The sequence below is a fragment of the Corythoichthys intestinalis genome, chromosome 6, assembly GCF_030265065.1.
Source record: "Corythoichthys intestinalis isolate RoL2023-P3 chromosome 6, ASM3026506v1, whole genome shotgun sequence".
In the NCBI taxonomy this organism is placed as follows: domain Eukaryota; kingdom Metazoa; phylum Chordata; class Actinopteri; order Syngnathiformes; family Syngnathidae; genus Corythoichthys; species Corythoichthys intestinalis.
This window is the reverse complement of record NC_080400.1, coordinates 46,950,777-46,975,187: the sequence shown is the minus strand read 5'-3', so window position 1 is coordinate 46,975,187 and position 24,411 is coordinate 46,950,777. Positions and strand designations below refer to the sequence as shown.

General features: G+C 44.6%; 2 protein-coding genes across 6 annotated transcripts in view; one reads left to right on the top strand and one right to left on the bottom strand.

The window, feature by feature from the left end:
- The window catches only part of sik3 (SIK family kinase 3), a 59,042-nt gene extending 48,172 nt beyond the window's left edge, over positions 1-10,870 (bottom strand). For 2 of the 4 annotated variants that reach the window (XM_057838362.1, XM_057838364.1), the window contains exon 1: positions 10,526-10,870. In XM_057838362.1, coding sequence (XP_057694345.1) covers positions 10,526-10,816 — 291 coding nt within the window. In that variant the 5' untranslated portion in view covers positions 10,817-10,870. The remainder of the gene's footprint in view (positions 1-10,525) is intronic. The other 2 variants (XM_057838361.1, XM_057838363.1) reach the window with 1 other exon arrangement.
- A 2,579-nt stretch (positions 10,871-13,449) lies between these two features.
- Positions 13,450-24,411, top strand: part of sidt2 (SID1 transmembrane family, member 2) — a 32,764-nt gene continuing 21,802 nt past the window's right edge. The window contains exons 1-2 of one of the 2 annotated variants that reach the window (XM_057838365.1): positions 13,450-14,357; positions 14,431-14,552. In XM_057838365.1, the coding sequence (XP_057694348.1) occupies positions 14,130-14,357; positions 14,431-14,552 (350 nt within the window). In that variant the 5' untranslated portion in view covers positions 13,450-14,129. The remainder of the gene's footprint in view (positions 14,358-14,430; positions 14,553-24,411) is intronic. The other variant, XM_057838366.1, reaches the window with a different exon arrangement.

Below are 24,411 nucleotides of genomic sequence, written 5' to 3'. Positions count from 1 at the left end.
AGAAACAGCACATGAACAGAATAGCTCCAAAAGGACCAACTAAAGTAGCTTGAAAAATAAAATTCTACATTTAAAAATATAATTTTAAAAAATAAATAAAACATTAGTGCCAATTTAAATAACACTGGACTGTTGGTTTGGTTGTTGGCAAGAGGGCCCAACCAGCCCATCGCGAGCTACTAGTAAACTGTGGACGAATGCCAAATCAGCCACGGGCAGAGTATTATTATGACTTTTTTTTTTTAAAAAAGGGAATTGAAGTTTAAAGCAGAAATGTGAAGTAATTTCATAACACACCAAATAGGGTCACAATTAAAATACTTAAACATTGTCCAACAAATAAAGCATGAAAAAATAATTTATATCTTGTTGTATATTTGACAAAATAATCGCGTTTCCGAAGTTCGAGCCTGAAAGGGGATGAACCCAGAAGTGATACGTCACACCGAGAACAGCGATGGCAGCGCTCCATACATACGGCCGCCATACAAAGCCCTTCAAACAATGATTCAAACAGCGATATAAGCGATAGATCGAGCGCAAGGGAGGAGATCAAGTTTTTGAAGAATTGGAGGAAGAAGAGGAGGTTGGAATTTCATGTTGGACCTAACATGTATTAGCCAGACGCTAATCAGGATGCAAACAATGTGCCTAGACTATCTGACATGGAATGGAGACAAGACCCATCGAGATTACAAGATTGGTAGGATATAGGCTGTTATTATTTTCATGATTTGAAGATGCAGGCATTTGTACATAATTTTATGTTTTTGTCTATCTGATGACATTGTGTAAAAAAATAATAATCAGACTTCATGTTCATTTTGGCAGATCCGGCAGCTCTCGTGCATATAAAATAATAATATAAAAACGTTAGGGGGAAAGAAGGAGATGAGTCGTTGATGGCTTTTGCTTCTCGCTGATCTTCCCCTCGCCTCCTACTACTCACAGCTCTCCAGTCCCAACGTCTCTTAAACAGATCGTACATAGTGTCTTTGTATGAGCTTTTTGTTGACAAAGGCATCGAACACAAGACGTGCTGACAAATTTGTTTCTTTATTAACACATGGAGCTAACAGTACGAACACAGCTTGGGGCTCTCGGCAGGAAGTGGCATCTAATAGCGTGAGGAAATGTAGTTTTTTCACACAAGCAAACAGATTACAAAGCACCACTTCAGTGTTGTCCCGAGACTACATTTCCCATGATTCACTGCGTGCTCGCTGATTCGCTGCGAGACATTAAAACCAACACGCTTGTTCGTCAGCTGTCACCTGTCAGCGGCTCTCGTAAAACATAAACTAGAAGGCTATTAAGCGAAGAAACGCCGAACCGTACAAATGCAATGCAGTGCTTGAAGCATGAAGGTGGAAATACATAATACAAATAAATGTGCACAAACTCACCGGCGGTGTGTGTCTCTTACGGAAACGTGACCGTGAATTACCGCGACGCCGACCCGCTTATATGCACATCCACACCCCTTTCCCGATTGACAGTGGATTAACCCTTTCGGACAAGATCGTAGATGAAGCACAATTTAAGCACGCTTAATCTAGCGAACGCAACAACAACTATGATCGGGGATTGCCACGAGTTAGCTTTTGGCTAACGTCGCTAGCTTCTACGGTTCATTCCACAACAGTTGGCAGCTCTGCTTTGACAAAGTCATCAGTCATCTATCCAAAAATCACACTTACTTTTTGGCAAATCCTTGATCATAAGCAGACCGGTAAAGGAAGCAGGCATCTTCGAAGTGTTTGTAGCAGAGAACACTACTCGATGATGGCGTAAAATTCATTCGCTTCGTGCGAACGAAAGATGTCCATTTACGTGCCGTGCTATCCTTTGGCCGCTCATACAACTTTTCGTTTGAGTGAGAACAAAACATCGCCACACACCGCCGTGGCATCTTACCGAGAAGCAATGCAACAAACAATACTATTCTATGGCGGACTTCCCTCGCACTTCTCAGTGTGACGTAATTTCCGAAGATTTCCGAAGATTGCTGAAGAAAAGCATTTTCGTTGTCAAGGGCGTTGCTATGGGTTAAACAAAGAATCTGGAAGGGTTGCGTTAAAAAAAATAACGAAAATATGTTTATAATTGTTTAGCCATTGATATTATTCAAAAACATGGTTGGCCAACCTTCACATTTCCACTTTAAATTTTATTGTATTTATTTTTTCAAATATAATAATGTTTATCACAGCCTCTGCATCGTATCCCTCTCATGTTCACCAAACAAATATTTAAAAATATACTGTATATAAAACGGTGAACTATCTGCTGGACAGAAATTTGTCAGTGGCAATTAGGAGCATCGGCGTTATGAACATACAGTATGTCTGTGGTCACGAATACGCACTTTTGGTATGGCTGCGAAACAAGCCAAAACATATCATTTTCATGTCAAGTGGGATGAAGATGATTTTTTTGTTTATTTGCATTTGATGACCATTTGTTTAATCTGGTGAACAAAGAGAATCAGAAGCGCAATTTTGGAACTGTACACGGTCTGGTTTATTTTCAGTTTGGTTCTTAAGGTCAGATATGGCTATTGTTCATCATGAAGAATGGCATGTGTGTGCGTCCATGTGTAAGTATGAGATGAGCACACGGAGAGCGATCTGATGTCAAATTGGTTTGTATGAAATTTAAGAATTTGCTGAGTTTAGTTGCTGCAGTACAGGAATAATGTCTTTGGCTTTTCAATGTTGATACAGATTTGGTAGATCTCGTGAGGATGGCTACCTGGAAAATAGGTCTTGGGTAAAAAGAAAGGCCTCTTAGTTCCACGAGCAGGCTTCCTACTGTGAGCATCCAGCAATATCACACACTAATCACAAATTTGCAATGCAAAGCAGTTCTTTTGCGTTTGCATTATGAAACTAAGAATCTTGTCGAACAAAGCAATTATGTTGTCTTTTGAAATAAAAATCGTAGCCTGAAATCAAGCATAAAAGTCCTTCTTAATATGTCCCAGCACACCTTTGACGACCTCCTTTACTGGTTACAGAACAGAACACAGTTTATGAAATAGAATACAACACACCTATATGTCACAATATTTACAATATCATATATCAACATTTTAAAACTGCCTCAATATGGTCAAGGTCAAGGTCTTGTAGTGGTATAAAAGTAAGAGCCGTTGCTGTTTGATTTAGTAGTTTTGGGTTGGCTTTAGGTGAAAGCAGGCACCCTATGCAGGTATGCAACAGCACTCTTCTGTAGCAATAACAGTTTTGAAGGTAAAGCAAAGGAAAAACCTTTGGACACACCAAATTCATTGCAACACATGGTCCCAACCGAGTTGATAAAGCAAAGGCATAACTGTGAAGTCAGAATCGTTTCAGGTGACTACCTCTTCAAGTACAATGAGAGAATGCCAAGAGTGTGCAAGGCAGTAATCGGACTCAGAGCAAAGGTTGACTACTTTAAAGAAACTAGAACATAAACAATGTTTTCGGTAGGGGTGCAACGGTTCAGTCAGCCCACGGTTCGGTTTGAACCTTGGTTTTGGGATCACGGTTTCGGTTCGGTATCGGTTTGCGTTTTTTTTTTTGTTTTTTGTTTTGTTTTTTTAACTGCCTTTCTTTTGCTTTTAAGAAAATGAAATAAACACTTAAAATGTAAACATTTTTGACTGTTAAAATGCCTCTTAGCTCTTTGGCTAGTGTAGTGACTGACTACTGAAATATACACACAGTATCAAAAAAAATACTTGCCAAAGTAACTGGTGTTACGTTTCACCAAAAACATAGTAACCTTTGCTATGTTTGGAGGTCATTTAATGTTCTGAATCAACTGTTAAAGTTAATAAAATTGCTCCCGTTTTTGCATTACTTCCCTTCTGTGTCAGGAATGAACGGGCAGGCAGGCAGGTTGTTATGGACCCAAATGCAGGGAAAACGAAAAAGGCAGCGAGGCAGGTGGCAGAGAACTCAAAAAGGCTTTAATGATAACTAACAAAAGGCACAAAGTACAAAACAAAGGCTGTGGTGATCAAAAAACTATCAACAAATAACTTAGGTCACTAACAAAGGCTGAATATCAAAAACTTACTGAGACGAACACGAGGGCTAGGACAGGACTTCAACTTTGACGCAGGCACAGACATTGACATAGACAATGACGCAGCAAGGAGTGAACAGAAAATGGGAGCATATATACACAAGCAGACAAGGGATAACGAGACAAGGAACAGCTGGGTAACACAGGTGGATGCAGATTGCCGAATACACTGGGAAAACACACACAGGTGAGAGCAATGGGTAATCACAGGACAAGTCACACAAGGAGAAACCAAACACAAAACCTAACAGTACCCCCCCCTCAAGGGACGGATCCCAGACGTCCCGAGGAAACAAAAAGTCAGAAGGTTGCTCGGAGGAGGGAGCAACACCAGCCCGTCACGGCCAGTCAGGCGGGCGTCCAGGACGCCAGACGTGGGCCGATCGCACGGGTCGATCGGGAGGGCGCCCGGGGCGCCAGACATTGGGCGACCGCACAGGCAGATCAGGCGGGCGTCCCCGACGAGGTAGTGCTCGGTTGTCCATACCGCCACGTTTTGGCAGGAAACGGGGAGCAGCATCATCGGGGCGAGGGTCCGGAACAGAGTCGGAGTCGGAGTCGTCGTGCGGACCAGGAACAGAGTCGGAGTCGGAGTCGTCGTGCGGACCAGGAACAGAGTCGGAGTCGGAGTCGGAGTCGTCGTGCGGACCAGGAACAGAGTCGGAGTCGGAGTCGTCGTGCGGACCAGGAACAGAGTCGGAGTCGGAGTCGTCGTGCGGACCAGGAACAGAGTCGGAGTCGGAGTCGTCGTCGTCGTCGTCTGCTGGCGGGACAGCAGCGGTGTCGTCTGCTGGCGGGACAGCAGCGGTGTCGTCTGCTGGCGGGACAGCAGCGGTGTCGTCTGCTGGCGGGACAGCAGCGGTGTCGTCTGCTGGCGGGACAGCAGCGGTGTCGTCTGCTGGCGGGACAGCAGCGGTGTCGTCTGCTGGCGGGACAGCAGCGGTGTCGTCTGCTGGCGGGACAGCAGCGGTGTCGTCTGCTGGCGGGACAGCAGCGGTGTCGTCTGCTGGGGGGACAGCAGCGGAGTCGTCTGCTGGCGGGACAGCAGCGGAGTCGTCTGCTGGCGGGACAGCAGCGGAGTCGTCTGCTGGCGGGACAGCAGCGGAGTCGCAGGAGACTGCTGGCGGGACAGCAGCGGAGTCGCAGGAGACTGCTGGCGGGACAGCAGCGGAGTCGCAGGAGACTGCTGGCGGGACAGCAGCGGAGTCGCAGGAGACTGCTGGCGGGACAGCAGCGGCGTCGCAGGAGACTGCTGGCGGAGCAGCAGCGGCGTCGCAGGAGGCTGCTGGCGGAGCAGCAGCGGCGTCGCAGGAGGCTGCTGGCGGAACAGCAGCGGCGTCGCAGGAGGCTGCTGGCGGAACAGCAGCGGCGTCGCAGGAGGCTGCTGGCGGAACAGCAGCGGCGTCGCAGGAGGCTGCTGGCGGAACAGCAGCGGCGTCGCAGGAGGCTGCTGGCGGTACAGCAGCGGCGTCGCAGGAGGCTGCTGGCGGAACAGCAGCGGCGTCGCAGGAGGCTGCTGGCGGAACAGCAGCGGCGTCGCAGGAGGCTGCTGGCGGAACAGCAGCGGCGTCGCAGGAGGCTGCTGGCGGAACAGCAGCGGCGTCGCAGGAGGCTGCTGGCGGAACAGCAGCGGCGTCGCAGGAGGCTGCTGGCGGAACAGCAGCGGCGTCGCAGGAGTCTGCTGGCGGAACAGCAGCGGAGTCGCAGGAGTCTGCTGGCGGAACAGCAGCGGAGTCGTCGTCGTCTGCTGGCGGAACAGCAGGAACAGCAGCGGAGTCGTCGGGCACTGGAACGAAGGTCAGACGGCGAGGCGCCGGGACAGGGACTAGGCGACGAGGCGCCGGGACGGGCACCTCGGGCAGCTTGGACTTTGGCGCGGGCACTGGACTGCGTGGAATCAGCGCAGGCACTGGAACGGAGGCCAGACGGCGAGGTGCCGGGACAAGGACTAGGCGACGAGGCGCCGGGACGGGCACCTCGGGCAGCTTGGGCGCCGGGACGGGCACTGGACTGCGGGGAGCCGGCGCGGGAGGAACTGGACTGCGGGGAGCCGGCGCGGGAGGAACTGGACTGCGGGGAGCCGGCGCGGGAGGAACTTGACTGCGGGGAGCCGGCGCGGGAGGAACTTGACTGCGGGGAGCCGGCGCGGGAGGAACTTGACTGCGGGGAGCCGGCGCGGGAGGAACTTGACTGCGGGGAGCCGGCGCGGGAGGAACTTGACTGCGGGGAGCCGGCGCGGGAGGAACTTGACTGCGGGGAGCCGGCGCGGGAGGAACTTGACTGCGTGGAGCCGGCGCGGGAGGAACTTGACTGCGTGGAGCCGGCGCGGGAGGAACTTGACTGCGTGGAGCCGGCGCGGGAGGAACTTGACTGCGTGGAGCCGGCGCGGGAGGAACTTGACTGCGTGGAGCCGGCGCGGGAGGAACTTGACTGCGTGGAGCCGGCGCGGGAGGAACTTGACTGCGTGGAGCCGGCGCGGGAGGAACTTGACTGCGTGGAGCCGGCGCGGGAGGAACTTGACTGCGTGGAGCCGGCGCGGGAGGAACTTGACTGCGTGGAGCCGGCGCGGGAGGAACTTGACTGCGTGGAGCCGGCGCGGGAGGAACTTGACTGCGTGGAGCCGGCGCGGGAGGAACTTGACTGCGTGGAGCCGGCGCGGGAGGAACTTGACTGCGTGGAGCCGGCGCGGGAGGAACTTGACTGCGTGGAGCCGGCGCGGGAGGAACTTGACTGCGTGGAGCCGGCGCGGGAGGAACTTGACTGCGTGGAGCCGGCGCGGGAGGAACTTGACTGCGGGGAGCCGGCGTTGGCGGAACTTGACTGCGGGGAGCCGGCGTTGGCGGAACTTGACTGCGGGGAGCCGGCGTTGGCAGAACTTGACTGCGGGGAGCCGGCGTTGGCGGAACTTGACTGCGGGGAGCCGGCGCGGGAGCTTCGGGAACCCACGACGTCAGCACCGCCGCCCGCCGTCGGCGTTGACGGCCACGCCGAGGCTTTTGCTGAGGGCCTTCAGGTGGCAGGGGCGGCAGAATAGCCCCATTAGGCCGCAGTGAGCCTGGGCGTCCCCGCAGACCACCCCGGGGGGGTCCCCGATAGATGGCCCACCGGGATCCCAGGTAGGAGTCTTTGGCCAAGATTTCAGAACGGGATATAAAGTGCGACGGGTGGAAAGAAAAATTACCAGGGGAAACGGAGGGCGTGAAATCAAAATCCAGGTCGGAGTCGGAATCAGAATGGAAATCATATGAATCGTGATCTTCAAAATCAGAAAAATCTGAATCTAAAAAAACGTGGCGAGGCAGAATATAATCAGGGGAACATGCGGATGGTCGTCGGCGTGTACGCCGGTGCTGGATTTTTCCCGCTGGGTCCACTAGTGGCTGCGTCATTCTGTCAGGAATGAACGGGCAGGCAGGCAGGTTGTTATGGACCCAAATGCAGGGAAAACGAAAAAGGCAGCGAGGCAGGTGGCAGAGAACTCAAAAAGGCTTTAATGATAACTAACAAAAGGCACAAAGTACAAAACAAAGGCTGTGGTGATCAAAAAACTATCAACAAATAACTTAGGTCACTAACAAAGGCTGAATATCAAAAACTTACTGAGACGAACACGAGGGCTAGGACAGGACTTCAACTTTGACGCAGGCACAGACATTGACATAGACAATGACGCAGCAAGGAGTGAACAGAAAATGGGAGCATATATACACAAGCAGACAAGGGATAACGAGACAAGGAACAGCTGGGTAACACAGGTGGATGCAGATTGCCGAATACACTGGGAAAACACACACAGGTGAGAGCAATGGGTAATCACAGGACAAGTTACACAAGGAGAAACCAAACACAAAACCTAACATTCTGTCTACTTTCGACATGTGAAAAATTTTAAACTGTTTCATCCTTTAAAGATAGACTCAAGTCAAGATTTTGCCAAATTAAGAGTATTTTAGATAAAAAGTTACTAAGGTTGCTAGGAAGGTTCACTACAACAGAGCCATTCTGAGACGTTTACTGCTCTAAAATGGCAGCTGTTTACTAACGCTACCAAGTCTATCATTTTGCATGTAGTTCTATATGCAGGCAATATCTAGGCGTAGATTGTAGGCTGTTGGCTACAGTCATGAAATATTGGAGCCACCTAGCCCAGCATCGCGTTTGCTACAGTGTCACAAAGAACACTCTTCCCTCTCAGTGTCTCTGACTTTTTCTCGCATCATACAACCAACGTATTAACGCATATTGTCTCGTTGCCGAAACGTTGACAAAATCCGAAGGGAGGAAAAAAAAACATAATGCACGAAAAAGGTACAGGTTTTGAAAGTAACGTACGGCGTACACATTTAAAAATCAGTGCTCTCTTGTACAAATTACGACGAGACCGTTCAACTTGAAAGGTATGAATTATAGTGGACCGTCACAGTTAGGTAGTAGCACTCTGTAGCACGGGACGTCCAACTATCAGTGGTCAGGGCGAAACTATGTGCTTTAGCGAAATCATCTTCGATGGCTTTGCGTGCCATTTCATAAATGTCGGGGATTACGTTGTTGGAGAAGTATGTCCACGAGGGAACAATGTAACGCGGGTCAAGCGTTGCAAATAAATTAACGAAGCCCGCCGTGTGTTTTCACTGGTGTCATCTTCGGGGTTGTCCTGCTCTGAGAAAGTGATATCTGTGGGTGATGCCGGCTGACGTGCCGGGGTCATGTTATAAGTGTTGCCGTTAGCATAAGGAACAAGCGTTGAGCAATGCTTGCAAATTGTTTTTTTTTTTTTTTCCAATATTTTCTCTCTCCGCATTGTAGTCCACGGGGAAACCGAAATGTTGCCACACCGCAGATTTGAAAGAAGCCGGTGCTTCCTCAAAATTCGGTCTCTCCACTCCTCTGATCACCATAGCTTTTTGTTTTCTTTCTTGTTTCACTTTCCCTTCGCTCGTAAGCGAGAGAGGGTGTTACTCGGCTTCTATTACACAGGTGCTTGACAGCGATCGGACATTTACTTGCGGGGCGGGAATTTCTCCACAGCTCTGCTTTGCCCCACCTCTATGGTGAACTTTTTGCTTTCTCATAATAATCAAAAGAATTACTGTGTCATGAGATTCAAATCGTGACAATACAAAACCGTTAGATTCACATTTTATAATAGCCCTAGGTAGAACACAATAGGACGATCCACTAATTTAATTTTTTGGGTAATATGGTTTGTGCAGAATATACCATACATCATATCAAGTAGTCATTATTAGTGAATTTTCGACTTGAGAAGAAGACAACTCAGAGAAGCGCTGCTTATATCAACAGCTAGCATGCTTTTCTTTGGAAAGCCTAATTTTATCTACCACAGGATGTTTAGAGTGTTAATGCCCAATTTGTCGGGGGGGGGGGGGGGGTGTGAATTGTTACCTACAGCATAGGACAAAATCTTTCATTACGGACTGTGCCTTATTATCTGCTTGAACCCCTTTATACATATGACACGCATAATCAAAGTGAAAGGAGAGAGGAAATAATACCTTTGCTGTGGTGTGAACAAGGAAAAGTTTTCCTGTTTGACCAAGTTATGCAAACGTGAACAGCACACCGTTGACTTTTATCACATGAGCGTCAACTTAAATAAATCTTAAATTAGGCAATTCCTTCTTTATAAATTTGTTGAGTAATGACTATCAGTTCGCTGGTTGCTCATGAACTCTAATTTTTACCTATGATTTCTCCCATCACCTTTTCAGTCTGTGACCAATATTAATACTACTGTAATTCACTGTTGCTACTTTTCCTATTACTTTTTATTGGTTTTACAATAAGGCATCACACTTTTTCAAGATGGTCAGGCGCAATTGTGAGGAATGTTATTGCACGAATAAGTGTTATCATATATTTAGTGCGACTACATAAACGATGTTAACAAATGAGTCTCCTTTTCAGAAATGGTCAGATTTTTAAGAGTGATGGGTAACTTGATTCAACAGAATATTGATCACGTTTGAGTTCACAGTAGGAAAGCAACTTAAAATATATCTGCATAAGAACGCGTGGAAAGTTACATTGCTTTAGTCATATATCTCGATGCAAACAAACAGCTAATTCGCGGCTAAGCTAATAGCTACAGCGGGAACATTCTGCGTCTCCTCAGATCTTGGCAGTACCCTTTTCTCCGTCCTCTACACTTTGCCACGCGTTAATCGCAGGTTGTACTGCTTAGTAATCGTGCAATACCGCCGCCAGTTCATCTCTTCTATGTGCCTTAAATGTCAACAGTTTCCAGTGATGTTCTGCATTGAATGACCCTACGACAAACAGCAGCGGTGTCACCAAAACGAGCTTGACGTTGTGTCTGCTCGAAGGCCCCAGCTTCGTCCACAAGTATTCCGCTCCAAACTCTGATGCATTCGCCATGACAACTTGCCACCGGTGCCCATAAGCGCTCAGCTACGAGTTTCCTTACCTTTGCTTTGGTAATGATGTGGGTGGCCAGTTTGACGACCGCGAAATTTCCCTTGCCGATGGTCCGCTCAATCTCGTAGTGGCCCACTCGCGCAGGGGGGGGCCTGGTGTTCGAAGTCTGGACAGGATTGGGGATGCACCCGGTGGCCGCGCCTGGGCGACCGGGGTGGCTGATCCCGGAAGGTGCCTGGACTCGGTTTTGAGGCCCCATGCCCGAGTGGGTCGGCCGGGCAGAGTGCGCTATCCCGGCCACGGGAGTCCCAGCAGCACCTCCGCTTGACACGGCCGCCATCTTCTCGCCTCTCTGCGGGAACAACAAGCAGCCTCTACGCAGCGCGCGCACGCCCCCGCCCTGCGTCACTTTACGTGCAGCGCTCCTTCGCAGCGCCCTCTCTAGGTTGTTACTATGGAAACGATGAGCGTAACACATGACCTCATCCACAAAAACGTATTGTGGTCGCCAGGGCAACAAAGAACTGCGCATTATCGCTCTGGCTCCCATGATTCAGTTATAAAGTCAAGACGAGCGCGTTTTGCGGCGCCGGCATCTGTCGCAGCATGAATTCCGTCACATCCGATGATGTCGCGACATGATGGGTTTATTGTCGATTTGGTATTAAGATTACAGTACATGCTATTTGTGGCCCAAGATAATGGAAATGACGAAGCCTTGGGAACGCGTTGTGACGGCGACGGATGTCTACTCGAGCGCTTGCTTTTGAAATAATTTTCCAACCAGGTTGGATAAATTCCCTCAATTCATCTCCTACAATGACGTCTGTAGGCATACTGATTGGGAATCACTGCTCTCAATCACACCCTTGAAACATGAAAGGCACAACGCAAATGTACTTCCGTGTGTGTGTGTGTCTTGGCTTCATTAGACTTCATACGTTTATTTATTTTCAAGTTTGGAAGTGTATTACTTTACAATACAGTCACTGTTCTTTGCAGATTTTTCTCCAAACTGGAAAATTGTACAAGTTAGTATAAATTTTACAAATCCAATCCCGGAAATGTTAGGAGGTTATGTTAAACATAAGGAAAAATAGAACAAAATTCTTTTAAAATCATGTTCATCCTATCCCAGATGGCAGACCGACGTTGAAAAGATGTTGAATCAACATTCCGCTGTCGATCTTATATCGTAGAATAATGGTCATTTTTGCACGCTCAGTTAATGTTGTTTCAACGTTGAAATCCTTACAAAACCTAAACGTCATTTTGATTATTAATAATACTGGAACAACACTGAGTCAATGTTATGTTTTCGACCAAAACGCCCGCTCATCCATAATTCATTGACTTTTCAATCATATTTCCCAGTCAATCATAAATCAACTATTTGTCAACATTAGTTCATCAACTGTAAAACAATGTTAACCCAACCATCACCTGACTTACCATGGAACAACGCTGTTTCAACAATTTTCGATGTCAACCATACCGATGATTTTGATCGAAAACCAACGTTTATTCAGTGTCGGTCTGCTATCTGCAATATTTACCTGAAACACATCAAAGACAAGATTTTCAATTTTCGAACTGATAAATCATATAGGTTTTAGCTGATTGTATAGCTGCAACATGTTGCAAAAAAACTTGGACAGGGTAATGTCAATAAACGTTTGAGAAATTTGGATACTAATTGTTGAATCTTTGTAAGCGGAATTCTTGTCCATTCTTGCATGATGTACCACACATAAGAAATGGGAGACTGGTATGGACTGCAAACAGGCCAGTCTAGCACCAGTAATCTTTACTACGAAGCCATAATGTTGTAACAAGTGCAGAACATGCCTTGCTGAAATTAGCAGGGGCATCCATGAAAAACACATTGTTTGGATGCCAATATATGTTTGTCACAAACCTTTATGCACCTTTCAGCATAAATGGTGCTTTCACAGATGTACAAGTTACCCATTAGGTTGGCACTAACACAGCCCCAACACAGACGCTGGCTTTCGAACTTTGCAACGATAACGGTCCAGATGGTTCTTTTTCTCTTTGGCCCAGAGGACACAATATCCACAATTTCCAAAAACAATTTGAAATATGGACCCATCAGACCACATAACTATTTTCCACTTTGCATCATTCCGTCTTAGGTGAGATCCGGCCCGGAAAAGCTGGCAGTGTTTCTGGATGTTGTTTATATAAATTGCTTTTGCTTTGCATAATGGTAAACTTGCACATATGGAAGTAAACATATTACCGACATTGGTTTTCTGAAGTGTTCCTGAGCCAATGTGGTGATATCCCTTCCACATTGATTTCAGCTTTTGATTCAGTGCCGATTAGGGAAGCGAAGGTCATCGGCATTCAATAGTAGTTTTCGGCATTACATCTAGTGATTTCTCCAGATTCTCTGAACCTTTTGATGATATTATGAATCATAGATGATGAAATCCCAACATTCCTTGAAGTTGTGGTGGAATATTGTCCTTAAACTGTTCAACTATTTTCTCACACACTTGTTCACAAAGAGGCACACCTATAGCCCCAACTTTGCTTGCTTCAAAGAGGCATTTCCTAACCATTTCGGAACTATCTTTTGTGCCAGCTTGTTGGAACGTGTAGCAACCCTAATATTTTAAGTTACGAGTATTTGCTAAAAACTATAAAATTAATCAATTTGAACATTAAATACAGTGGCTTTGTAATCTACTCAATTTCATACAGTTTGAACATGATTTTGAAATCATTATAGGCTTATTCTGGTTTTACTTATGTTTAATACAACGCCCCACCTTTATTGGAATCGGCTTTTTAATTAATTACTTAAAAATATGTCACTTTTTAATCACTTTTAAAATATTTGTCGCTTGAAAAAAAATGAGTTTACCACGATAGGCTATTCAAATTGAGGTGCATCTGTATATTATGACTGCGTATTTGTGTCTCTTTCGATAGAAAGACTTGGTAATTATTTTTGCAAATACATTATGTAAGACCATGTTTACTTTGCTGTACGCGTATCATATTGTTTTGCGCAATGAAGTGTGTTTTGAATAAAGATGAAGACAAAACGTTCTGTCCTGGCGAGGGCGCTATTGCTATCCAATGTTTGTTTTCCCACGCAGTAAAGGCAAAAAGAGGATGGCTTCACGCTAAATCACTTAAACAAAACAAAAAAAAAACAAAAAACGAGAACCCACGACCACGGCACACACCTGGACGGACAACAGTCATTTAAGAAATCAAACTGAGTTGCTGGATTACTTAAACGACATCTTTGTCTTCAACCTCGAGATCCAAACATGGAGCTGCTGACTAGCCATCTGTGCTAACAGTAGCACAACAACTGAACAGTCTGTAAGGATTCGCCTATTTGTCTGATAGAGTATAATATTGTGACTTGACAGGGGACAGCGTGTGTCCCAGTTGTCCTTAGGAGGGGGGCAACTATAATGTTGTCGTCAGTGTTTCGATGCTAGCACTTGATATTTTGGGTCAAAACTGGACCTGACACAGTTTTCACAGTCAACCTGTTTACATGGGAGTCATTTGAATTTGAATGGAGTGGCGTGGCACAGTTCATTTCACAGTTTAATCACGGAACTGTGGTCTCGCTGCCGGCTTCAAGGACGAAGTTGAGAAACAAAATGCTGCTCGGGAGTCTCTGGAAATCTCGATATAAAACTACTTTTGGAACTGCTGCTGGATTCCTGCTGTTTTTGTGTGTGGCCCTGTTGGCTAGCGGTAGCGGTGCTCTGGGCGAAACCAAAAACGTGATCCAGAAAGACGGAGAGTTTGATGTTACCTACAACGACACAGTTACGAGTGAAAATCAGACCATCTATGCTTTCAATCACACCGTCTCCAGAACCAAGGTAGGAGAGCGCTTTCCATATTTTCTGATGTTGTGATTTGTGGTAGGTGTCAGCGTTTGTATTGGGTCCACAGACCGAAGGCGTACGTGTATCCGTCGATGTCCTGTCGCAGAACCACAAAAGTCCCATCCTGTTTGTGGTGCGACAGAAGCAAGCTGTGCTCTCCTTTCAGGTCCCCCTCATCCTCAGAGGCCTGTGAGTAAAATCACTCCTATCTATGATTTCACAAATGTTTTACTAAAGGAAACGTATGCAAATATGTAAAATATATATATATATATATATATGTACTGTATGTAATATTATTAGTATCATAATATATACCAGTACCAAATGAGAGGTAGATATATTTTTTAATCTGTTCGATTTTTTGTTTTAAGTTTTATACCTATTCAATACTGAACCTAGTAGTTTTGCTCAGTTTGTGTTTCTGATTTTGTTTCAATAAACCATGAATCACTTGTACATTTTGATGATCTGTAGCAATTTGTTTTGAGGAGCTATTTCAACAAAGCATACCTGAAAACCAGTGCACAGACCTTTTATGAGGGGTTAAGGGAACATTTGTTCAATGTAAATGGAAAGTAATTTTATTGACACTATTACAGTGTCCAAAGTGGTTTACAGGCATACATTCACACATATAAGTAGGTGGATTTGCTGTCATTCAAAGCACTATCATGCCCATTCATTCACTCATCTTCCGTACTGCCTATCCTCACAGGGGTTGTGGGGCCTTTTCCAGCTAACCGCGGGCAGGAGGCTTGGTTTACTTTGAACTGGTTGCCAACCAATGGCAGGGCACACATAGACAAACAACTAACACACCTATGCAGTGTAATTTTTTTTACTCAAGCAACCTAGCATGCATGTTTTAGAGATTTAGGAGGAAATCGGAGTACCCGAGGAAACCCACGCAGGCATGAGGAGAATACTCGAACTCTGCACAGGAAGGTCTGTGTGTGGGATACAACCCTTGATCTCAGAACTGTAAGGTGTCACGCTAAGTATTCCCTGCTATCTGCACTAGTAGCAAATTATTGTTCAGTGTCTTGACCGAGGGCACTTGAGTTGGCATTCAGAGCCAGAATTAGACAAACTAAGGAAGGGTCTACGCTCTTCCAACAATACTACAAAAGCCCCAATTACAGGCCATTGATAATTTTCATTTGGTAAGAAGCACAACTAAATTGAAATTAAAATGGCAGCTGTCATCGACAGGTAAATGAATAACAAATAAATCTATATAAGCCAACCCTTTCACCATTTCCCCTTAGGGGACAGCTAACAAATAAATCTATATAAGCCAACCCTTTCACCATTTCCCCGGACAGCGAAACCCTCACCAAATGTACTACATCAGTGTATTTTTAACCTTTTCTGTGTCACGGCACGTTATGACATTGGAAAAAATCTCGCGGCACACCACAAACAAAAATGTTTCCAAATTACTTTCTGTACAGTATATTTCATTATTAAAATAATTTCTTAGTATGTATACTAGAGATGTCCCGATCCAGGGTTGTGCACTTCCGATCCGATACCGATACTGGCCAATACTGATACCGGCCTATCTGAGCATGTATTAAAGTTTAAAGTTATTTAGCCTCCTTACTTAGTTGTCAGACTCATGTTGAAAAGGGTTTTAGTACTCTTGGTAACAACTAGCCAGCTGAATTAGGCGAGTTTGAATAACACACAATGGTTGGTAACAAGAAACTGACCTGTTTATTCAGTGATAAACACAAAACATTATAAATGGCAAACAAATGGCATAGTCAGTCAGTAAAACGTGCAAATAATACTGTAAACTGTCTTAAAAAAGCAAAACACACAAATAACCTCAGTGGAAAACCCCACTCACCCCCCAAGCTATTAGCTGCTTTTTATGTTTTAATGTGTGTTTTAATGTAAAAATTGTACAAAAAGCCTCTCAGGCTTAAATAAACGACTATTTCAGTATCAAGTTAACAGTTAAAAACAGTAAATAAAATACTCAAGTCCCCATTCTGTATCAGCAGCTTTAAACTACATTCAGTTTAATGTTGCGAATCAACTGTTAAAGTTGTTAAAATTTCTCCTGTTTTTCTATAATTTCTCTTCTGTCTACTTTCGACATTTGAAAGTTTTAAAACTGTTTTAAAGATAGATTCAAGTCAAGATTTTGCCGATTTAGCAGTATTTTTATGCAGTAAAATGCGGACCGGATTTTAGGGAAACCAAAGCAAAAACTGGAATGGATTATGTAAATCGGTGCGCTGGAAAACCCGGACCGGATTAAAAAACTGGACCAGGAGTCTGGATCGGAATTGTTCCGTGTCGGCCGATCCGATACCGATTTTTTTGGTAAATGGTAATGGTAAATGGTGTTATACTTATATAGCGCTTTTCCACCTTTCAAGGCGCTCAAAGCGCTTTACACTATCTCACTATTCACTTACTGGTGACGCAGCACCAGGAGCAACATGGGTTTCAGTATCTTGCTCAAGGATACTTAGGCGAGTTCATCAGGGCGAAGAATCGAACCCACAACCTCTGGGTTGGGGGACAACTACTCTACCACTGAGCCACGCCACCCCATTGCGCATATCGGCGGTTGATCCGATCCAAATATCGGATCGGGACAACCTTAATATATACTTATTTAGTGGGAAACGTGAGCCTGTTTGGATGAACACAAAGCCAATATCCTAGCAGGAATCTTCTTCAACAGTTCTCAATTTCTGTTTTTTATTTTTAGAGCAGTTAGGCTTGAAAAGCTCGGAATTGTGGCTGACCATCTCGCTGACAGTGGCTTTGCAGGCATGTCGTATTAATGTCTGTGCCACAGAGTGGGACTTTTTGGATTATGCCACAAGTTTAGCAACAAGGGCATTGTTTGTGGCTTTGAGGGCATTCTCGTTTACCTTTGTAGTTTTTCTCAAAAAAGTTGCCTTTTCTCTGTGTTTTCACGAAGGCGAACAAAGTAGTCCATCGACTTGTTTTGAAGCGACGGGTGTTTCGCTTGGAGAAGATGTTTAAGCTTGCTTGGCACCATGGCGCTGTTGGAGAGCTGCTCGTGTTGCGTTCAAGAACTGCTCAGATTTACTTTGCTGTCCAGGACAATGTGTTGGAATAAAACATGGGGAATATTGACTGTTGTCACATAGGGATAAAATTGAAAGGACACTTTCATGTATATCAACACTTGACAATTCTAATCAAATGATGTACAGTAGACGTGCTGGGGTCCACATTGTTGCAGACAGCAAGGTGGCTGATGGCTAGAAATCCGAGCAGTTCTTGAATGCGACATGAACAATACCTTGCTAATCTGCTCACGACTGAAATCTTCTAACTACTCCTTCCTTCATACTGCAACTCCGCCTGACGACGAAAAAAAAAGAAAAATGCGATATTGGATCATTTCTCGCGGCACACCTGACGAGGCACACCAGTTGAAAAACACTGCACTACCTGACACAACTTACATTTGGTAACTGAACCTGGGCCACCATAAATAGCAACGGGTGGTTCAGACCACTGAGCTAACACCCGGGTATAAATATATGTAATAAATAAAGAAATGGGTAAATAAATAAGTAACAATCAGCAATTTAAATCAAAAGACAGAAAAAACATGTACGAGCCACAGATTTATCCCCAGCAAACATCACAGAAATGGACAACAAGTTGCTACCAAAATCTTCCACCATAATAGTGTCTCAGCTCTATTGACGGCGCTTTACACCCAATCCATTAAAACTTGAAAGGCGTACGAAAGTTCGTTCAGTCGAAACCAGAGCATTCACAGTCACTTTTTCCGATTTTCGAGGCATTTACAGGTCACTTTCTGTTGATTTTAGGGCATTTACTGTTGAGTTTGAGTCACTGCCGATTCATTCCCAGGTCATTTCCTGTTCTGTAACCCAAGATCAACAGGAAGTGACCCTGAAATGACAGAAAATCAACAAGTAATGACATGAAATGGCCCCAAATGACCTCGTTTCCTGGCATTGGCTGCCACTGACTGCCATAGAAGTGGAAAGGACCCGTTTGAAGAGGGAGGGGTTCATTCGCTGCCACCCTCACATTTCAAATGTATTGGACATCTACAAATGATAAACTTAGAGCAGAAGGATGAAGATCGCATGTTTTTATGTTTATAAGTTGTTTTGTAGAATATCCTAGATTGATTTCCTGACCAATGTATCGATTGTTTTATCGCCATATGGTGAGCTTTGTATCACAAATCATCGTATCGTGAGGTGCCAAGAGATTTCCACTCCTAATTTAAATGCACAATTATGAAGTAATTCACCTCTCACCTTTAGATCTTCTATTTCCGCCCCTTAAGCAGCTAATAATGGAAAAACATGGCTACCAGGTTGTCTTTTGGGCTTTGGAGACTTTGATTTCGATGTGTGCCTACGCGTGGGCAACTAGGGGTGGGAATCTTGCAATACAACAAGGCTCACAATAACGATTATCTCACGATACGGTGATACAACATTTATCGATACATGGGTGAGGAAATTATTCTACACTATACAATGTATTGATTTTTGGTTTGCCTGGCACGGCCAGACTGTTCTCCCTGTATTTTTCAAACACTGCGAGAATAGTCTGGGACCAAGCCCATTATTGGCCTCTCGAGCATGGACAAAATCAACCGTCCAATCAGATTCGTTTATTTGCGTGTCGTGTTTTTAACGAGCAATGTCACCCTTCGGCGTTGGAAGTCGTCTCCACAGCAACACAGATGGCGAACAGGAGAGCCAAGAATATGTTCCAATCCACGGTAAAATCAGTTTTAAATTACCAAAAACACATCGACACAAGTCCATGACAACAGTCTGTCTCGGGCTAGCCATTTTGAATAAACTCCGCTCTCCTCATATGTTTACTTCTGCTCGCAAGTCCCTCGTACCTGCCCTCATCGCTTTACTAACGTCACGTCCACCTGTCGCTGATTGGTCCACTCCGCTGTTTGCTGTGGCTTGCTCCGCCCTGGAAATTGTATTCGCTGAATGGTGGCCAGACTCAATAGCTGGAACAGTGGTGAGCCTGGTGTACCAGGCTTATTTTTGGTCACCTAATGTTGATTTTGGGGCATATATGTATTACTTCTAGAGCTGGGAATCTTTGGGCACCTAACGATTCGATTACGATTCAGAGGATCCGATTCGATTATAAAACGATTATTGATGCACCCCACTCCTTTTTATTTTATTTTTTTATTTTTATTTAAAAAAAATTTTTTTTTAAATTTAATTTGTTTTGTACATTAGTTCCAAAATTGTTCAAAAATCCTCTCAGGCTAAACCAAAGTACTATTTCAGTATCAAGTTAACATATAGCAGTAAACAAATATACAAAAATAACAGTAAATAAAAAACTCCAGTCCCCATTCTATATCAGCAGCTTTAAACTACTTTCAATTAATTTAATGTTCTGAATCAACCGTTAAAGTTGTTAAAATTGCTCCTGTTATTCCATAATTTCTCTTTTGTCTACTTTCAACATGTAAAAGTTTTAAAACTATTTTAAAGATAGATTCAAGTCAATATTTTACCGATTTAGGAGTATTTTAGATAAAAAGTTAATTAGGTTCGCTTGGAAGGTTCGCAACAACAGCCTTGCAGGGAAGTGTACTGCTTTAAGATGGCGGCCGTTACTAACGCCCGCATCTAGTTTTTTGTAGATGTGCTGGTAACGATACCGAAGCTATAATGCATCTAGTCCTATATAAATGATATCTACCGTACATAATGTGGCTTGTAGCAGCTTTTCGGCAGCAGTCAGGTATGTTGTTGTTGTTTTTTTTTTTTTATCTCGTGGCATGAGTTGAGCTAGAGCCGTGAGTTGAGCATTGGCGTTACCCGAGGGGCCGGGTAATGAGAAGCATGATGTTTAGCTACTCTCGCTCCGTCCCTAATTGCGTACCGAAGACCGCGCGGCGCGCTGAGTGTGTCGTACTTCTGCTTTACTTGGCATATTTCAATAATCGGAATTTGGATGTTTGTGAATCGTTCTCGAATCTTCCACGGCCGAATCGCGAATAATCTAAGAATCGGAAATTTTGCACACCTCTAATTACTTCCTGTTGATTGTAGGGTTTCTGAAGGGGAAGTGACCTGGGAAAGTGCCCAAATAAATAGGAAGTGACTCAAAAGTAGTGCTGCGACGATTGATAGATTAACTCGAGTAATTCGATTAGAAAAAAGCTTCAAATCAAATTTTGCTGCTTCGAGTATTCGTTTAATTAGAGTGGCATTGTAATAGTTTGTTTTAAAAGTGTTTGTATTTAGTTTTATTCATTTGGGTGAATAAATTGTCCTCTAGTGGCAACAGTGAATATGACATAACTCATTTAACATAGCTGAATCGAGCTGCTCCCTGTTAAGACCAACATAAGGTAAGTTTTGTTTGCGCTAATGTTTGTTATGCATTCATAATTTAGTTTAAAGGTATATTTATTTGATTTATATTTATATCTTTATGTGGGAAAATGTGTTTGAACGATTTATTTAGAGCATTGTAAAAAATAAAAACATTTCATAGCATTTAAGATAGCAGACTTTTGCTATGCATGTTTGCCAATTGTTCTCTTGTTGTACTTAGATCCTCGTTTTTTTTTATATATATATACCCTTTGAAACTAAACCCAGGTATTTTATTTTATTTTCAATAAAAGTGTTATTTTCTATTTACATTTAATGTTCTTTTGAAAGTGCAATCTTAGCAAGCGTATGTATTGCATCTCGTAAAATTCATTCTGCAACACAATAAATGTTCTTAATCCGATTACTCGATTATTGGAACTAACTAGTTGATAGATTAATTGACCACTAAAATAATCGATAGCTACAGCCCTCCTAAAAACAACAGGAAGTGGCCTGTAAATGTCCTCAAATGAATATATCCTATAAATGCCCCCAAAACCGGGAAGACTTGGTGTGAATGATCTGTTTCATTGCCTTTGGCCGTGGCTAGATATTCAATCCATCTCCGACTTTTCTAGTCAAAATGATTAACAGCCACTGAGCAACAACATGGACACCATTCTTTAGCCTGGTACTCCAGACTCACCGCTGTTCCAGCTGTTGAGTCTGGCCACCATTTAGCAGATAAAATTTCCAGGGCGGAGCAAGCCACAGCTAACAGACAGCAGAGTGGACCAATCAGCGACGGGCGACGGAAGTTAGAAACGTGACGAGGGACTTGCGCGCGGAAGTAAACATACGAGGAGAGCAGAGTTTATTCAACATGGCTAGCGCGAGACAGACTGTTGTCAATGACTTGTGTCGATGTGTTTTTGGTCATTTAAAACTGATTTTACCGTGGATTGGAACATATTCTCGGCTCTCCTGTTCGCCATCTGTGTTGTTGTGGAGACAACTTCCGACGCGGAAGAGTGACGTTGCTCGTTAAGAACATGTCATGCAAATAAACGAATCTGATTTGACGATTGATTTTGTACTTGCTCGAGAGGACGTTATTGGGCTGGGTCCCAAACTATTCTCTCAGTGTTTGAAAAATACAGGGAGAACAGTCTGACCGTGCCAGGCAAACTATTCTTAGCCAAACACCATGGATTCGTGTTTTTGTAAAGACAAGAACATTAACTTTGATTATCCGAAGCAAAGCTCTAACAACGGCTTTCCAAAAAGTAGACCATTTAATCTGAGTCAAGAATAGTAAAAAAACAAACAAACAGGAACAACAAGAAAAACTGGCAAGTACACAGAGGGGAAAAACTGGGCCGAGGGTCCCATTCCAACAGCACGCCTCTCGGCATCCTGAGAAGTGATAACCTCTGATGGAAATGTTGTGCGGGTAGGCAGATCGGAGGGGCTGTCGAGGCAGAGCCCAGGTGTGTTGCGAGTCTTTGATTGGTCAAAAGAGTTGTGTGGCCACTGCTGTCAGGAAGACCTTCTTTCAGCATCAGCCAGGAGTGGGCTGACTCTGCGTATGACGTCACCTTGGAATTATCTGTCCGTCCGTTATGATATGGCGAGGGTGTGACATGGATCGTCAACTATCTGCATATTGGCCTGTACTTACAGTTGGGCAAATAAGTATTTAGTTAACCACCAATTGTGCAAGTTCTCCCACTTGAAAAGATTAGAGAGGCCTGTAATTGTAAACATGGGTAATCCTCAACCATGAGACACAGAATTTGGGGGGGGGGGGACAGAAAATCACATTGTCTGATTTTTAAAGAATTTATTTCCAAATTAGAGTGGAAAATAAGTATTTGGTCACCTACAAACAAGCAATATTTCTGGTTGTCAAAGAGGTCTAACGAGGCTCCACTTGTTACCTGTATTAATGGCACCCGTTTTAACTCACTATCGGTATAAAAGACACCTGTCCACAACCTCAGTCAGTCGTACTCCAAACTATGGCCAAGACCAAAGAAATGTCGAAGGACACCAGAGACAAAATTGTGACCTGCACTAGGCTGGGAAGACTGAATCTGCAATAGGCAAAACGCTTGGTGTAAAGAAATCAAGTGTGGGAGAAATTATTAGAAAATGGAAGACATACAAGACCACTGATAATCTCCCTCGATCTGGGGCTCCATGCAAGATCTCACCCCGTGGCGTCAAAATGATAACAAGAACAGTGAGGAAAAATCCCAGAACCACACGGGGGGGACCTAGTGAATAACCTACAGAGAGCTGGGGACGCCAGGGACTCAAATCCTGCACTGCCAGACGTGTCCCCCTGCTGAAGAAAGTACACATCCAGGCCCGTCTGCGGTTCGCTAGAGAGCATTTGGATGATCCAGAAGAGGACTGGGAGAATGTGTTATGGTCAGATGAAACCAAAATAGAACTTTTTGGTAGAAACACAGGTTCTCGTGTTTGGTGGAGAAAGAATACTGAATTGCATCCGAAGAACACCATACCCACTGTGAAGCATGGGGGTGGAAACATCATGCTTTGGGGCTGTTTTTCTGCAAAGGGACCAGGAGGACTGATCTGTGTAAAGGAAAGAATGAACGGGGCCATGTATCGAGAGATTTTGAGTGAAAATCTCACTCTATCAGCAAGGGCATTGAAGATGAGACGTGGCTGGGTCTTTCAGCATGACAATGATCCCAAACACACAGCCAGGTCAACAAATCGTGGCTTCGTAAGAAGCATTTTAAGGTCCTGGAGTGGCCGAGCCAGTCTCCAGATCTCAACCCCATAGAAAATCTGTAGAGGGAGTTGAAAGTCTGTGTTGCCCAATGACGGCCCCAAAACATTACTGCTCTAGAGGAGATCTGCATGGAGAAATGGGCCAAAATACCAGCAACACTGTGTGAAAAGCTTGTGAAGAGTTACAGAAAACGTTCGGCCTCCGTTATTGCCAAAAAAGGGTACATAACAAAGTATTGAGATTAGAGATGTCCCGATCCGATATTTGGATCGGATCGAACGCCGATATGGGCAAAAAAATGTGCATCGGTATCGACCAGTTTTTTTGAAAATCCAGTCCGGGTTTTCCAGCGCACCGATTTACATAATCCATTCCAGTTTTTGATTCGGTTTCCCTAAAATCCGGTCCGCATTTTACGGCACACCTTCAACAAACTACATTAGTCTCCCAATTTACCGAGAGACTTTATCGGTAAAAATGTCAGCTGTGTGGGATCATTTCACCTTAAAGGACGACGAAGAGGCAGAGTGCAACATATGCCACAATAAAGTCAAGCGTGGTGGTAGAGCTGTAAGAAGTTTTAATACAACCAACCTAATCAAGCATTTAGCGAAATACCACCGCAAACAATATAAGGAGTATGTTTAGAAAACCGAAGACAAAAAGAAAGCTCCTATGCAACTAACACTGGCAGAAACTTTTGCTATGCGTGACAAACTGGCACTCGACAGTCCCAAAGCCCAGGGAATAACAAGAGTCATTGCCGAAGAATTCATTCTGGATGACGAGCCATTATCTCTCGTAGGTAAAGACGCACCATCCAACACTTACAACCACGGTACAACATGCCCAGCCGTCATTACATCCTTGAGCGATTCGGCCGTGGAAGATTCGAGAACGACTCACAAACATCCAAATTCCA